Genomic DNA, 17,785 nt, shown 5'->3' with positions numbered 1-17,785 from the left:
GTGCTGGAGAGGCACTGATGTTTTTATTGACTAGAAACTAGAACTGGTCTTTGAGGAAGGGTGTGGGTTTGACCAGGGCACTATGAATATTTTATTTTTTGAGTCTGAGTATTGCACCACATCAAGGCTGGGTGTGAGTACAGTCACCCGTGCAGCCATTATAGCACGTGGGCTGGCAACACGTTGTATGCTCCTGGTGCTGAGGGAGTGCTCTCATGCTGTTGCCAGTGGAGTTCTGGTGACAAGACTTACAACACTCGTCTTGCTCCAGCTGAACAAAAACCAAATGTTGTCCATCGTGTGGGCAGATCCCCAACCAGTGTTAAGGTGATAGCATAACTTATGCAGTTATACTTAGCTTTGGTCATTCAGTGAAGTGCACACATGGCTGACTAATATCAGCTTGTGCTTAAGGATATTCCAAAGGCCAAAGAGATGTGTATAAAAAATATCTCAGAAACTGCTGTTCTCCATCCAAGAGAATGATCCAGTAAAACAGCTGTGTTCATCAGGAATAGAATAACTGTTGGCAACTAGGAAAATAATTGCAGAATGAAAAAAAGTATTCTCTGCAGCTAATCTTTAGCTCCTTCCTATAAGAAATGAAAATGGTAATAAATTTTATCATATTCAAGGTTCAGTGCAAAACCAATCTCTCCATCAAAGTCTTCCTGCAATAAAGATTACAATAAAAAAAGAAAGAACAAACCAGAGAATGACAAAGTGTTACTGAATCATCATGAATAATGTAAAAGGTTCTTATTCTCTGGAGCAAATACGTAGCTTGATAGCCACCCACCTGAAACTTGGCATTTCTGATTGAACTTTTCTCCCATTGTGAAAAGAAGGAAACTCAATGTTGTTTCCGGTCAATATCTTTCTAATAATTAAGTAAAGCAATTCAATAATACCTGGGAACCCATGACAGAAGTATTTGGGACAGAGTTAAGGACATAGCTACCAAAATAAATTCTTAATACTTTAAAAAGATGCCAGAGACCAAAACCAGAATGAGATCAAAAGGTTCTTAATAATTCTTTGAGAGTTATTGTTTCCATCATGATTCTGGAAACACTGAAACAAATCAAGGAAAGCATCACCACACTGCATTTCCATTCCTATTTGCAGGCATGCAGTTGTACCCAAAAGGATAGAAACAGGGGGAAAAGGGATCTAGGAACGCTTGAAACAAAAGGTCTCAGCTTCTAAAAGGAATAAAACATGACATTGGAGTTAGGGAAAGGTTTTGATGACAAGTCTCTCTTCCAAGATTAATAGGTTTTTCATCCAAACCTCTGTGGAAAGTGCTGTGAAGGTAACGTTGTCTACCTTCTCCTTGGCTGTGGGACAGTGGTATATTAAATATTCTCCTGAAAGATCAACATAATATTGGGAATATTTGCTAGGTACCTGTATTTGATTTGTGTGGCAAGGTTTTGGTAGTGGGGGAGGGGGCTACATGAGTGGCTTCTGTGGGAAGCTGTCAGAAGCTTCCCCCATGTCCAACAGAGCCAATGCCAGCCAGCTGGAAGATGGATCCATTACTGGCCAAGGCTGAGCCCATCAGTGATGGTAGTAGTGCCTCTGTGATAACATTTATAAAGGAGAAAAAGTTATTATGTGGAGGTAATTGTGCTCAGAGAAGAGTGAGGATATGTGAGGAGAACAGCTCTGCAGACACCAAGGTCAGTGAAGAAAGAGGGGGAGGAGGTGCTCCAGGCACTGGAGCTGAGGTTCCCCTGCAGCCCGTGGTGCAGACTGTACTGAGACAGCTGTGCCCCTGCAGCCCATCAAGGTCCAGGGTGGAGCAGAGATCCACTTACAGCCTGTGGAGGATGCAAACCATGCCCAAAGGAGGCTGTGACGCCATGGGCAGCCCATGCTGGAGCAGGCTCCTTGCAGGACCTGTGGACCCGTAGAGAGAGGAGTCCATGCTAAAGCAGGTCTGCTGGCAGGACCTGTGACCCTGTAGGGCCCACGCTGGAACAGTTCTTGAAGATTTGTAGCCTATGGGAACGGCTCACGTTGGAGCAGGTGAAGAGCGTGAGGAGTTCTACTCCTACGGAGGAAGGAGCAGCAGAGATAATGTGGTGAACTGACCATAAGCCCCATTCTCTATCACCCTGCACTTGTGCAGGAGGGGAATTAGACAAAATTGGGAGTGAAGTTGAAGCCCAGGAAGAAGAGAAGTTTGGGGAACCTGTTTTTTAAAATTTGGGTTTATTTCTCATTATCCTACTCTGTTCTGATTGGTGATAAATTTAAAATAAATTTAGTTATTTTCCCTAATTGAATCTGGTTTGCCTGTGACAATAGTTAGTGAGTGATCTCTTCCTGTCCTTATTTCAACCCATGAGCCTTTTATTATCCTCTCTCCCTGTCCAGTTGAGGAGGGGAGTGACAGAGCAGCTTTAGTGGGCACCCAGCATCCAGGTAGGGTCAACCTACCACAGTACCCCTCTTGTTTCCATCTGGCTTCACTTCACTTTTGCTTTCCCTACTTGTACTCTATGGCAGACCTTAACATAAATGCCTGCGTAATTTGGGCTTCCTGGTAAATACCATCTCTAAGAAACAAAGCAGCTACAAATTATGAAGGGCAGATTACCCTGCCAGCATACTGAGGATACAGGGCCCACATGGCCAGTTGCTGCATCAACCATGTGATGGCTAAACTGGCTACAATCCCGTAAATTTCTTTCCCTTCTAGGACAGATGGGAGCTTTTGAACTGATGCAGGGCAGTGAAGCATCGCAGCTTAGTCTTGGATCATTACAAATTCATATAGGAAAGACTATTTTGGAAGGAAGCTTCACAGTTCAGAGGGAAAAGAGGAAGAAAATAAAGTTAGGGAGATGTGCACCCGATGTACTATTGAGAAAATGAGAAACAAGTGCTGACTGAAAATGAAGTAACCAACCTGAATCAAATAATCAAAAAATCTTAGAAGTACAGGGAAAAGATCTACTGCTTTTGTGTCTGCTAAAGCCTGTGGAAGTTTTGCTATGGATTTTTGTGTTTGCAAATTCACGACCTCCACAGCTCAGGCTGATACTGGTCATAACAGTGGGATAGCCATTTAAACTTACTGTTCTATTGCATATAAAAGGCAAAAATAGAGATTGTAACTGCAGAACAACCACTGATTCCTGACCACAGCCCACTGCTTCTACTCGGGATGCTTAAAAGACTGCTGCCCAGGCTATCAATCCCCTGCTTTAACCTCTAGATCCCATGTATTGGACACACTCCCAGCAAAGGGGGCAGGTCAGCATCTGATTTTTGCTGGCCTCCCCTGGAAAAGCTATGAGGGGTTGCTTCGGATTAATTTTGGTCCTTGCAGCTCTCAGTTAAACAGCCTGACACTGAGTCTGCTGCGAAGAGGGAAACAAAAAAGAGGCTTTTGTAGCATAACAATGCCATGTGCTGACGTGCAGTGGGCAATTATGTAACCAACACTAAATCTTTCTATAATTAGAACAAACACCTAGTTAGAGTGATCAGAGCTCTTTTGTGTGAGCCTACACGGGAGTATGCAAGAAAAACCTTGGCTTGAAAGAAAGATGCTGGCTTGATTTCCCTTTCCAATTGGTGAATAAATTAAATCTCAGATTGCCCTAAATTGCTGTGAAAGACAAACAGTGAAAAGCATTTCCTTTTCATTCTTGTTGAAGACATTTGCATCCCAGGTGTGAATCTCATGAAATGCAGATACAAACTGAAAGATTCGGCCTCTCTGCCCCAAGCACAGGAGCTGGAAGAGCAGCCATACAGCCTGAAGGAAGGACAGAAGGTCATCATCAGCCCTCCCTATGGAGAATCAACCTCTTTTTTAGATTCACTTCGATGAAAATTATGGCAAGATATCTGGAAAGGCTCACTTATACTAGACATTCCTCACGTACATGAAGGAGGCATGGGAAAAGAGATCAAAACAGTCCCAGATCCTATGATTTTATGGACCCAGAGAACTAGCTGACAAGGAGATATGAAACAGTATGTTGAGAAATTGCTACCAGTGCAGTGGGAAGAACAGCTTGACCCAGCTGTTCTTTCACTCTTCTGATCTGTCCCTCCATTCTGTGGATGGTCAGCAATACAAATACTGAGGGAGATCTATCTTCTGCAGCTGTAAGCAAATTCGGCTCTAAAAGTTACTATAGCAGTGCCAATTCATACAAGTTGAAGGTCTGGCAGGTAGGATCTCTGCTGCTAGAGATCGGTACTCCTCAAATATTTTCTGATTATTTTCTTATTAGCTCAGGTCACTAGAAGAAATATTACAAATTCCTCTGTATAAGGGTGGACAGATGTGCAAATCCACAGGGGAGGCAGGAAATACAGCAACCTACCTGGAACTAATTCTAAAAGATAGATTGACATACTCCCACAGGTTTCCTGCAAGACCAAACCTGTCCCCATTCTCAGTCCAACTTAAATGGAGATTGGCATGTTTTGCCTTTATATCAGCAGCAGAAAGCTCAGAGCTGACTCTGGAAGCCATAAAATTTTAGAATAGCATCTTCTTAGCAATCATACTGTACAGACCCAATGTTTGGATGAGATGTTCCTCAACAGGAACATGCCCATTGCCCAAGGTCATTCAGTCCTTGTGAGTCGTAGTGACCAAAGTCTGAGTGTGACAACAGAAAGTGTTGTGCTGCTAGGAGAACTGGGCTTTAGGTGAGAAGCAAAATCCACTTCTATTAGTATTTTGTTCCCTCAAGGCCATTGCTTAACATTGTTGTGCAGTATCAGTTTAGACAATTGCATGCCACCTCCATACCTCTCTCTCATCATTTCTGTGGGCAAAAAAATCCCCTTACTTTGTTTGCTTACCTAAAGCTTTTGGTGCCTAAAGGACACTCCATTATTTCTTGCAGTTTGCTGGGAAGCGTCAGTGGACCACCATGTCCTGTATGAAAAGATGTTTATCAGCTGGGAATAGAATGCTTCCAAAATGTTTGCAAAACGCCCTGGAGTCTGTGGGGTTTTACAGAAGTGCATGAGAACATTTTTGCCTCTCTGAGAAAGTTGAGTTTTCTACTAAGTACCACAAATAACAGAAATTAAACCAGCCTCCATTTCAGTCATTCCAGAAAACACAGACATGACTTGAGGAATATAAAGGTTTTTTTACAAAAGCACTAATAGACCTTCTGATCTTTTCCCCTCAGCTATAATTATTCCTTCTGAGTGCTGCCTGTAATCTCTAAGGGAATGAGAAGTGCAGGGGTCACTGATGTGGCTGAACCTTTCCATCTAGATAAATCACCTCTTTTTCACTGTTTACCATCCTACCTGTGGCACAATTTTATGCCTTGGGTTAAGAGAGTCATTTATTTTAATAATTTTTATTCCACAATGTGCAGCAACTGTTAGGCATACAGATATGTGATACTAACAATAGCTTATTCCATTACTTTGTATTGTCAACTGCATTTGTTACAACATATTTCATGAACCATTTAATTCTGCATTTGCAAATGTGAAAAAGTGCTGAAGTAGATAAAAACGGTGCAGAGGATTTAACAGCCTAAATCTACCCCAAAAGACTCCTTGGAATGCATCAGAAATATGTTCTTAAAACCAGCTGTGGTATCACATCTAAAAATGTCCCTGCTCCCAGCCATGCCAGGGATTAAGAGAAACCTCTGCAGAGCCTGAACTCCTTACTCGCCATAACAAGGATCACTTTAGCATGATCATTTTGTGAGAAGAGACGCGTGTGGGAACCTGGTATCATTGACACCCAGAAAGATATTGTCCAAAAAATGTCATGATAAAAACAAAAAGAAAGTAATACTTTTTTTCCTTAGAAACAGATTTTTATTTGGGTAAAATATGTTTTAGATTCTCAAAACCATTCCTTGCCTAATGCTTCTTTTATCAAAGCTCTGCCAGAGCTGGCGTCTTTGAACTATTACCAGGCCTGGTTCAGAAAAAGTCCCGACCTAGGAGATACATGAAGATGCACAGACATCATCAATGCAGAAGAGGGTATTAACTTTTTTTGTCTGATGCTATGATTGTGGGACATTAAACTTCACCTTGCTATTCCTATATGGGCCCTGGTTACTCAGGGCCCATATTACCACAAAGCAGATGTGGTAATAACGAAATTGTCTCTTCCCAGGAGATTTCAACTTTGATTAGAAGATAACTAGGGATGAAAAAGTGAGCACTTTTCACAGTTTTTCAAAGGTTAATCACTCTCATTTTTAAATATTTCTGCCTAATTTCTCATTTGAATTTCCTTAATTTCTACTTCCAGTCACAGTTTCTTGTTTTGCCTTCCTCTATGAGATTAAGGAGGGCCTTCATATCCTGCATTTCTAACTTGTACAGGTGCACAGACAGGATGGTCAAATCTCCTCTCAATTTTTTTGTAATGAGCAAAACATACTAAAGGTTTTAATTTGCTCACTCAGATTATTTCTCCTTTGTAAGGTAATTGTCAAAGGACAGATGAGTTCATCTCATTCTAATCTGGCAATATAACATTTACCTCTTAAACTTCACCACAAAAAAGCTTACTTATTGTATTTCACCTACACTTCCAATTAACTCTAGCCTTATGTTATCCTTCTAGTCTTCTAATCCTCTTCTACCTTCCAGCGTTGTTTTAGAAACTTGAACACCAGACAACACCAGAATCTCTCTAGAGTTCACCATGACCCTACTTCTACATCCATGGGCTGCACGAGGCTTTTTGTTACTTCACAGCACAAGAAATTCATGCTAAGCTGCTTCTGTCTCATAACTCTCATGAGTCCTTTTCAGAGTCACTGGTTCCCAGGACAGTCTGTACTTAACCCCAATTTCTTAGAAATACAGAAGTTTGCACAATGTGATGTTAAAACACATCTCGTTTGAATGGATTCTACTTCCCAAGTAGTCTAGCTCACCCTATATGACTCAGTATCACTAAACATTTTGCCACTCATTTTGAAACATACAATTTTTTTGAATAACAATTTCATATTGATTGCAAGCTGATGAAAATGGTGAGCAGTAGAAGTCCTAGCGTCCCTTCCTCTGTAACTTCCTCAGAAATATCCTTACACAGCATTGATCCACTGCTGATGATTCCTTTGCTGTTTAAAATGCCAGCCAGTTCTCTACCCAGGTGGCACAGGACTTTGAGTGTTGCACAGTGCTAATTCTTTAATCAAAACATCATCAGAAGCAATGGGAGGTGTACCAGGTCAGGTTCAAGGACAATTATGTGAGTAATTTATTTATTTGGTCTGGTAGCTCACCTAACATAAAAAAATAAATTCCTTTCTCACTTCAAGAAGAAAATGAGAGAAAAAAACCCAAACAAACCACAACAAATCAAAACACCATTCTATATGACAACAACAGAAATGTATTAGATCAGAAATTAAACCCATTCTGGCTTTAAGAATTTCCCCAATTTCAAAAAAGTAAGCAAATTCAGACTATAATTGGCCAAGAAACATTGCTTTACACCAAAGCTTGAATAGTTTATTTTGCAAATGTTGAAAAAGATTCAAACTCCCCAAACTTCCCACAGTTTTTGAGTACAAAACTTCTCAGATTTTTTTTCTCAGTAAACATTTTTGACCAGCTAAACCCTATATGTAAGCATTTAGGTTTAATATGTGATAGGTAAGGCAGAGCAGGGACAAGAAGTCACAGCTGGATTTGTAGCACTTGCATAAAATAAAGACTGTGATATTTTTACACAGCCATATGGTTATGAGTAAGCTTAAACAGCCCCTTTGTACCATATGGTCCACTCTATCCTGGGCTAAGAGCCTTTCACGTTCTCAGGCTCAAAATTAGCCAAGTCAGACATTAAAATCAAACCACAAAAAAGGAGAGTTTCCAGAGGAAGAAAATAAAGTATTCAAAAGAAGCAGCATTGCTTATAGCCAGACAGCTATAACATCTGCAAGCACCTAGAGCTCACTGTCCACAGTGAGAAAGGGAGTGCACAGTTCTCAGAACAAGCTGTAAAACTGGAGAAACAAAAGAAACACCTTAGTGCAGGAGCTGAAGCAGGTTGCTCGCCTACAATTTTACCTTCTAAACAAATTTGTATCATGGCTGTCATATAAACTGTGTTGTGTTGTATATTTACCATACAGAATTAAATATGTCACATCAAAGGAAGAAGGACAAATGTCAAAGCAGGAGGGAAAAAATGTACTTTTTCCACAGAGACAGAAGCCCTGGCAACTTCTGATGGGGAGCTGAGGCTCCTGAATCAGGAGGCAATATTGCCAGATGTGACAACAGCAATTCTGTTACTAAATGACTGACAGAAATGGATAAAAGAGATGACAGATGAGTTTCGCTCACAAAAATTATTGATAAATGGTATGTGTCAAACTCCTGTATCTTTAGCTTCGTCTAAAGTGCTCGTAAGAGGCCAGCTGTCTTGTAAAGAAGGGGAAGTATCTGTCATTCACAGAGGTGATGACAGAGCTGCTGTCACCACAATGCTAAGCCAAAGTCTGATTCTCACTGGAGATTATGAGTTTTGGTATAGAGAGACTGCAAGAGGACTGCCCTTACCTTTCTCCAAATCTCCCCTCAACTACAAATTGTAACAGATTAATTTAGCCTGCAGGACTAGTCTGCCCTGCAGATTAGATGATGAGACAGACAAATTGACTAAAGACTGCAAGACAGACATTTACTCTGTCTTATTGTCTTCTTGCCTCTTATGGTATGATTTTTTTAATTTCCAATAGACCAAGTTTGTTTCTTTAATTATTCTACATTTTCTTCTCTGACTGGCTCATGTTTCTCAGCTAGATGAACCGTGCCTGGACCAGTGAGACTCTTCTCCCTTTGCTTCACTAGATGTGACGCAGTGATGACAGTTACTAATTAATAAGTAAATGTCTCTGGTTATGTATGGTGACATACACTACCCGTTCAACACAAATAGCAACTTGCCCGTGTAAAGCTCTACCTAGTTCCCATCTATTACAACTCCCTGAGAAGTATTTTTCCATATTCCAAATTTTAATTATCCTCTAAAGAGTCCATTTCTTGACTTGATTTAAAGAAAAACTCCTGTGGACTGGAACATACAAATGCCCATTTAACATAGACAACTCCTGGTATTTAATGCAGAAGCTTTTATTTTAAATCAATATGTTTTATTCCACTTTCAATCTCTCTTCTTCCCTTCTGTCCCATATCCCAATTCAATGATTTCCAAGTAGCAGATATCAGAATAAGAAATTTTATTTCAATCCGTTTGCTCTGTATTTCCTGCTTTTCTCTTGGACACCTTCATCTGGATGAACTGTGAAGTTACTGAATTTACTGGATGCTGCCTGAGTAGCACAGGAGCGCTGATCGGGACCGCTGAAAGGAATAAACGGGGGTCTTGTAAAACTACACCTCCCAGGATTCCTTGCGGCCCGCCCGCCCGTGCACCGCCGCGCTGTGAGTGACGTCACAATCCCACAACTCCCAGGGCCGCGCTGCGAGCCTGGCGCATGCGCAGCTGGCCCTCCTTTGGCCCGGGTGCGGAGCGCTCGGCGGAGGCCAAGATGGCGCTCACCAGGTGGGTCCGCGGGCCGGGCCGGGCCCTGAGGTTGTCGCGCCCCCCGCCCGGCCCGGGGCTACCCCGCCGCGCTGCGGGTCTCCGCCGGCGGGAGGGGCCGCGCTCGGGGGGCGCGCCGCGGGGCCGCGGCCTCTCCTGGGCAGTGGGCCCACCGGCCGGGCCGGGGCCGCGGGGAGGGCCTGGGAGAGCCGCCTCGCCCTGCCCCGGTGGGAGCGGGTGTTCGGTAGTGCCGTTACTTGAGGGCTCTGCCTCCTTCGCGTGTTCCTTGCGGGAGGAAGGAGCCCCTCAGCCTCCGTCGGGTCCGTGAGGTTTTGTTCAGGTTCCCTCACGGACTCAGAGGGCGAGCGGTCTTTGTTAAGAGTTGCCGTGTCCCTCGCAGGGCTCGGGAGTGCAGCTCCAGTGGCTGCCCCGGAATGCCGAGTTTGTCTGGGCGCTTCCTTAGTAAATGCGCAGAAGGGTTCCGTAGACCAGAGGAGCTGAAAAACAGGAAGTCAAGCAATTGGGGTCCGACTTGTTGTGTTTGACCGGGAGATGTCAGGCGCTGAGGGGGCGGTTGTTGACAGATTTTTCTGAGGATGTTTGCTTTGAGAAAAGAGAGAGTCCTTGGGTTTAGGGACGTATTTTTTTTTCTTCTCCGTAGGGTGGAAAGAGCACACGGTGGTATGTGTCATTCCTATTGGAGAACAGGCATAGTCACACTCCTGTTCAAACAGTGTGAACGTGGATTAATTTAGCATTCGTTGTTATAGCAATCTTTCAGAATCCTGGGAAAGCACACGTCGCTTTTGCCCCTGTAATTTCAGAAGTTACTGCTCCCAGGTTTAGAAGTGTAATGCTCAAGTTCCATAAATTATTTGTTAAGAGAGTGATTGTAGAGAAAGTCACGACTTAAAAAGAAGTTGGTTCAAGCATAGTTGAGTGTCACCGAATGAAGTTATCAGAATTAACTTTGTATCTCCTTCTCTTTTGGCATCTATCTGTGGACATGCAGTTTTTTGCCAGCTCCAACCCAGCTGTCCCAAGACCAGCTAGAACTAGAAGAAAGAGCTAGAGCTCAAAGATCCAGGCAGACTGCTCTGGTCTCATCCCGAAGGGAACCTCCCCCGTACGGGTACCGGAAAGGATGGATACCACGAGTGCTAGAGGTAAATGTTTAAATTCATACTGCAGTTATGTGTATATTAAAGTATAAAAGTATATATTAAAATATAAAAGTATATTTTCTGGACTAGAAATAAACTCTGAGCACAGAATTCTGCAAACTGTTATTATGTGCAGCGTTTTCAAGACTGCTTAATATATTCTTGTGTTGGGGAGGTTCTAATTCATCAGGTTACTTAAAACGTGATGGTAACCAGGATGTTCTAAGGATTCTTCCCTTCAGAGATGGTTGCACTGTAATAAGGAAATAGGTCTGTGCTCTTTTTTGTTTTCAATCTGTGAATGCACAGGTCCTCTGAGAAGGACATCTGTGTTGTTCCTTTGTCACTGTTTATTAAATACATGTTCCACATTATAGCTGAAATAAGTGAATACATGTATATCACACTCTTATCTGTTCTGTTCAAAAAGAGAGCTGCTGTTGGGGACCAAAATTGTTACAGTTGGAAGGAAACTTGAAAATTAGTCAGATACGTGTTGTTTAAGTATGTTATTGATAAAAGGGTTTTGGACAGTTGTGTGTCATTAGCTGTAATCTGTGCCAGTTCAATGTAAATTCAACTGGAACTGTTAAAAGGTAGAAGGGAAAATACAGATGTATAGTTCTGATTACAAAACCAGTTTAGTATAGTCTCTCGCTGTGAGCCAGAAAAACCTTGCACTCTTTGAAATGATTCTTGAGAGTAATATCTGAGACCTGCTCTGATGAGTCACAGGCCAGTGCTCTTGGGACCAGGCACACTGTTAAGGTTTTATTAAAGTATTTCATGTATGATCCTACATTGTTCCCAAATACCATCATTTCATGAGCTTGTAGCAGCTTTACCCTTGTTTATGTTTGAGTCCCATTTTTGTAAAGATGGATCCAACATTGTTCCATGGTGATCCATCTATTTCAAATAGTAGTTCCAGTGGTTCTCTGAAAGAAAACATTCTTATGTGGATTATGCATTTAGTCAAGTGTTATGATGTTAAAGATTATACCCAATGTAGGGTTCCCTTCTTACACTGTTGATTACCAAAGTTAATATTTTAGTGCTTATTCTTTCTAAATGTTAGTAAAAGAATTTTTTAAGAAGTCAGGTGATGAAGGTTTACAAGGAGTTTCTATCATCACTGGGCCGCAAATTGATACACATCCCAGAAAGACTGTTAAGGGCTCCTTTTGTACTTCATAAACAAATGCAAATTCAAGAGCAATAAATGGATTCAAAGCATAACCTTTGTCCAGTGATCCTGGAAGGCTAGTGTTGGAAAAAACAAAACCTGTTCTCAATACATCAAGAATTATGCAAAAAAACCCACCAAAAATGGAGGCGTGACTGACACTTGTTCTGGCCAGTACTTTAACAACTAGTCGTTGAATGTGGGGCATCAGTGGAAAACTTTAAATAACTGAAACTGTGTTTCAAGGAGCATTTGTAGATGGCAGAAGCATGTTGTCCCAGTTTGGAAGTGTTCTGTTCAGTCATTTCCAGCCTCAGTCCACTCTTTGTCCCGGTGGTGGTAACTCCTTGGTTGTGAGGTGAGCATGGAGGGAGATCAATCTGCCCAAGACACACATTCTTCTTCTTTGATCTGTTTTGTTACCACACTCCACATAAGCAGTGCCATTGCAACAGAGGAAGGGGGAGATGCTCATGCTGCTTTAAACAAATGCTTCCTCCAAAGAATTACACTTGAAACTGTAGCTTGAAGTTGTTTTATGAATAGTACCAATATTGTGTGCAACCTTGTTGTTACTGAGCCAGGATGGTCTGTCTTAAGAGGTCTTTTGGTTTTCTGTTTATTAAATGCTTTTAAAGCAACATGTTGTAGGAGAGGGGAAGTAAAGTGTAAGAGTGTTGGGTTGTTGGGTGCTGGTCCAGTTTTCAGTGTATTTACATGTCAAAATAAGGAAACGCTTGACATTTGTACCATTGTAAAGCTTCAAAAGGAATGCAATGCCTTTTTAACTTGTTCACTTTATTATGGTGTGACAAGCAACAAATAACCAGCAGAAATCTTCATCAAAAATGCTGCTCTTGTAATTTTAGTATCCACAGTTGCTTTACTGCAGAAGGTAAATTTTTGAAGTTCTAATTAATAACTCAATTATTAATGTGAGTTAAATACATAGTTTTTTATTGTCTGTAGCACAGTATTGCCTGTACATTTCCCATCCATGCAAATATTATACCTTTTTTTTTTTGTCTCTTGGGCATTCACTACTTTTTTCTTTTCTGTAGGATTTTGGAGATGGGGGTGCTTTCCCAGAAATTCATGTAGCTCAATATCCATTGGATATGGGCCGAAAGAAGAAAATGTCCAATGCTTTGGCTGTTCAGGTGGATGCAGAAGGAAAAATAAAATATGATGCTATTGCTCGACAAGGACAATCGAAGGACAAGGTAATATTTCTTTACATATTCAACTGGCATGTATACTTGGAAAAGTTGTATGTACACATTGCATGTACTTAAACTCATTGGCCTGGCATTAGCCAAATGGACTGCATCCTCTTCTCTTAAATTTAAAGAACTGAAATAATTTCAGATAGAAATTATGTTCTTCTCTGTCGTGTAATTTAAAGATAAGGCAAAAATGGTGAGAGTCTCTACACAGAACTTACTTGATGGCTTAGTAGTTTTCATAAGCAAGCTTTCCAATGAAGGCAAGAAACTGAAAACAGCTCTGCAGCCTCATTTCAGCATGGAGAGAGAGAGAGGGCAAAAAAACAGACAGAAAACATAGTTCAGCTTTCGGAACACTGCACCTTGTGTCTCACTGATTTAACATGTGACACTTTTGGCTGTTTTCAGTGTTGTTTGGTGCTCCTTTTTGTTATTGTTCTTTAATTGCTGCAGAAAGTATTGCCAGTGGTGATACTCCAAAAGTTTTATGCTGAGATCGGTGATGGCAAGATTCTCATTCAGTCTAATGGGAACCAACATCAATTTCCTGACACTTGAGGTCCTAACTAGTATTGAGGAGCCTGGGTACTTGGGACTCCTAAGTCTGCTTTGAAGAGTATAAAAAAATAGGATAATCCAAAGAAAATCTAAGCACAGTGTTAACTAATAAGAGTGTTATAGTTAATAGATATGAATAGTTGTTTCCAAAATAATTTGATTTCTCACACTTTAATTTAGGATGCCTTGCAAAGCTTATGGATATGTAATATGCCCCATGTCTTACTGCAGTTCAGGAAGGGAGAAAGCCAAAATATAAACTTTACCTCTCAAACAAAAAAATAGAGTCAACATTCTAAGTATATCAGGGAAAATATTTATTTTTAACAGATAAATTTTTGTTGTTTTAAATTGATTCTATAGCCAGTAAGATTTTATATTTAACAGACACTGTTGAGTGTCAAAAAAGTGTCTCATCTTGTTTATCCTCATCCTGTGCCTCATATGTTACTGCAGTACCTTTGAAAAAGATGAGTGCAAATTGGACTCCATGCTGTCATGTGGAAGAAGGTAGTCAGACTAAACAAACAACAGCAGTGGCAATATTTTTTTGAGGGAACTTTTACTGGAGTTCCATCAGACTTTATCTAATGTCTGGAATTATCTGTCAAGAGGAAGGTGCTAAAAGATTAATTATATTTGAAGAATTTTGTGACTAAATATGTGATACTTCATACTAAATAGAAATGTTACTTTTTCCAAAGCATTAAAATAATTTGAAACAGATAAGTAGACGAGAAATAATAATCATACCACTTTTAGTGAAGCTGCAGGTCAAAAAATAAGAAAAAAAATTAGCGAGGTTAAGCTCTAATTTTTTACAACTTGTCAAATGCATCTTTATTTACTTGTAGGATCATTTTTAATTTGCATGTAACAGAACTGTTCAGACTGGAATCTAAGTATTTTTGAAAAATAACTAGATATGATAGTAGGCTTGAGGCAAAAGTGACTATAATCTTTTGCTGTGCCTTGTTTGGTTCAAAGTTGGGAAAATACTTAGAACAGATAGAGTTAAATTTAAGCTGTTAACATTTGTCCTGTTTGATTCATGAAGATCTGTACTGGCATTCATGAACTTTCCATATGGCATTTGTAACAAAGATATCTGTATTATCATTTTGTAGCAATACTTACCAAAATGGAAGGGATGTGGGGCTTTTCCAAAACCAGGCTTTGTAGAACTGTAGAATTAGGGTTCCCTAACCTAAGCCTTCTGGGTCAGCTTGATCCTCATTGTATCTGTCTGGATGTAAATCCTGAGAGTAAAGATTAAGTATTGTGATTCAAGGGGGAGTAAAACTGAGGGAAAACTAGATTGTAGATTCATAGAATGGTTTGGGCTGGGACACCTTCTGCTAGACCGGGTTGCTCAGAGCCTCATCTCTTCTGGCCTTTAACACTTCCAGGGATGGGGTATCCACAGCTTCTCTGGGCAACCTCACCAATGCCTCACCACCCTCACCATAACTAATTTCTTCCTAATATCTAATCTAAACTACTCTCCTTCAGCTTAAAGGCATTCCCCCTTGTCCTCTCGCTACATGCCCTTGTAAAAAGTCTCTCCAGCCACGCAGGCTCACCAGAGCGAAGTAGAGGGGCAGAATCACCTCCCTCGACCTGCTGCCCACACTGCTTTTGATGCAGCCCAGGATACAGTTGACTTTCTGGGCTCCAACAAATATTTGAAACAATTTCACTGGAAGCAGCAGAACTACTATTGCTTGATTTGTTTTGCAGGAGAAAGTACTGGCAGAGATGTCATAGGGAGCAGTTCTTCAGTGATCTGTGTTGAGTTGAATAATGTGGAATATTTTCTCTAAGAACTTCTGATAGTACAGATATCTAATCAGATATCTAATCAGTAGGATTAGGTACAGAAGTTCCATTTTTCAGAGGACTGCAGCTATAATTCAAATATTTCTTCAATCTTAATACTTAGAGCTAAAAGAAATACATACTTAGCAGTCTGCCAGAAATGAGATGGAGTTTCTGAACCTATTCTATGAGCTACTTGTTTGGTCTGAGTTAAGAAGCAAATTTTACTTTTGCTACATTTTATGGGTTTTTTTGAAGTTGAATTTAGTATTCTGCCTTCTTGTAGAGGCATCCATTCCATCATCCAGCCCCTATCTCTAGATAACTTGTCAGCAGTTTCTACTATTGCAGTGATTTCATCTCTCTTGCATCTGTTCCCTTACATATTTAAAAAACAGTTGCTTCAGAGAATGTTCCTTGAAAAACACTGACATAAATGTGATAGTCTGACAAGTCTGTTTGGGGCTGCAGAAAGTCTGCTAGACATGAAATGCTGGATAATGTTGGCAGACCTGGATGCATGACCTTACGGATCTGAGGATGAAGTTCTGTCTGGTTGTTGGGATGAAAGATTTCCAGCACTAGCTGTGTGGTTGGTGCTTGTGCTGCTGTAAATTCTTCCAGTTCTTTCTGTACTCACATTACTGAAAGCCAGTGTGAAATAACCTATCAATATTGATACATTTTGGTGAGACTGATGCTGTCCCCTTATTAGGAAAATAAGGACATGTAATTGCATCCTGTGTTTTTATGAAGACAGAAGAGAGAGTGAAATCAAAGAATGGAACTATTAGGTCCATTACTTTTTTCTGCCAAGGATAACTTTTCGTGCAGGAGTTGGATTTGTTCTTGGTGGCCCTAGGCTGTGGCTTAGATGTTAAAGGTGAAAAAAAAGAATCACAAAACTTACCTACAGCTTTTTTCTCAAGGTTGACAATTCAATTGAAACATTTACATGAGAGTAGTTCCATTGTTGAAGGAACTCCTGTTCCTTCAGATGGGACAGATCAAGGGAACATGAATATAACTAAAATAATCAAAGGTGTTCTTTACTTGTGATGTATTTTCCTTTGTAGTAGAGCTTTGAGAGTTTATCACCAATTTTTTCTCTGGTGTGTGCACCAGGCTTACAACCAGGCAGTTTTAATGATCTCTAAAATGTTACATGCTTCATATGGAGAAACCTTTTTTGACAAGGAAAAAATTCATTCTGCATTGCTTGATAGTAGATTCTTGATTTACACGTAGGATTGATGAGCCCTGTACAGGGCTGGTTGGGGTATACAGAACAAAATATGTCGAGGAGAGGAATTTATGTGTAGCAAATTAAGAAATTTCTGTCAAGACACTGCATCTATCAAGTGTCTTGTGAAACTCTGAATGTGATTGATGTCGAAGTCCTGCCATGAGATACAGTAGTGGAGGGGCATAGTACAATATCAAACAATCTGAGTCTTCTTTTTATCTTAGATTAATAAAATGTTTCAACATTACTAATAAAATAAATGTCTAGAAAAGAAACAACAAAAAGAAGTGTAACTTCTTCATCTGCCTCTCTATATCACCTCACAAAAAGGACTAAAATTAAAACATGCAAGTGTATCAAGTTTTTGATGGCGACAGAAATATTTGTATTTTCAGGCTAATTTAATCTATATCACAGATTTCTTCCATAATCAGCTTGCTATTTTTGCATGCAATACTTCAGAGTTTAGATAGTTCATGTAGCTCATTTGTACCTCTGTGTACAGTAGTTTTTAGAGCACCTCTTGGACCTATTTTTTTATTTTCTTTTTTTGTCTTCTGGGGTGCTCTAAAGCCCTTTCAGAATACTTTGTTCTTCATGCAGCAAAACACTTGGACTTAGAGTTAATTACCTTAGAGGAACGCTGCTTTTCAGATGTCCTTCATTCAGCATCTGAGAAGCTAGAATATTATTGATACTAATTCAAAGGATTAAAATTTTAAGAGTGAAGGCTGAGAAGCAGAAAATGGCTCTTGTGTGACTAATTAATGCTGAGGCTAAAGGTCAGTTTTAAGTTGGACATGCACTGTATAATGAACTTGATATAATAGTTCTAAGGACTTTTAACCCTTTGAACTAAAACTTCCTGTTTTGCTGGATACTTGTGAAGCATTAATGGAATTCAATAAATTTTTCCCTGTAGCCATCTAGTAATGTTCTTTCCTTATATATAAAATTGGAACTTAAAGCTACTAAAAGCTAACTGCATGTTATGTGAAGACTCAAGTACCTACATAAGGGAAAGTGTCAAGAACAGATTTCTCAAGTATTTGTTTT

General features: G+C 40.3%; 1 protein-coding gene across 1 annotated transcript in view; it reads left to right on the top strand.

Moving 5' to 3' along the window:
- Nucleotides 1-9,438: 9,438 nt before the first annotated feature.
- The window catches only part of SNW1 (SNW domain containing 1), a 17,266-nt gene continuing 8,919 nt past the window's right edge, over nucleotides 9,439-17,785 (top strand). Inside the window, exons 1-3 of the mRNA XM_017831513.1 lie at nucleotides 9,439-9,553; nucleotides 10,545-10,698; nucleotides 12,943-13,104. Of these exons, the coding sequence (XP_017687002.1) occupies nucleotides 9,486-9,553; nucleotides 10,545-10,698; nucleotides 12,943-13,104 (384 nt within the window). The 5' untranslated portion in view covers nucleotides 9,439-9,485. The remainder of the gene's footprint in view (nucleotides 9,554-10,544; nucleotides 10,699-12,942; nucleotides 13,105-17,785) is intronic.

Source organism: Lepidothrix coronata, unplaced genomic scaffold, assembly GCF_001604755.1.
Source record: "Lepidothrix coronata isolate B3197 unplaced genomic scaffold, Lepidothrix_coronata-1.0 Scaffold192, whole genome shotgun sequence".
NCBI lineage: Eukaryota > Metazoa > Chordata > Aves > Passeriformes > Pipridae > Lepidothrix > Lepidothrix coronata.
The sequence above is the reverse complement of the archived record's forward strand: the minus strand, read 5'-3'. Positions and strand labels throughout refer to the sequence as shown.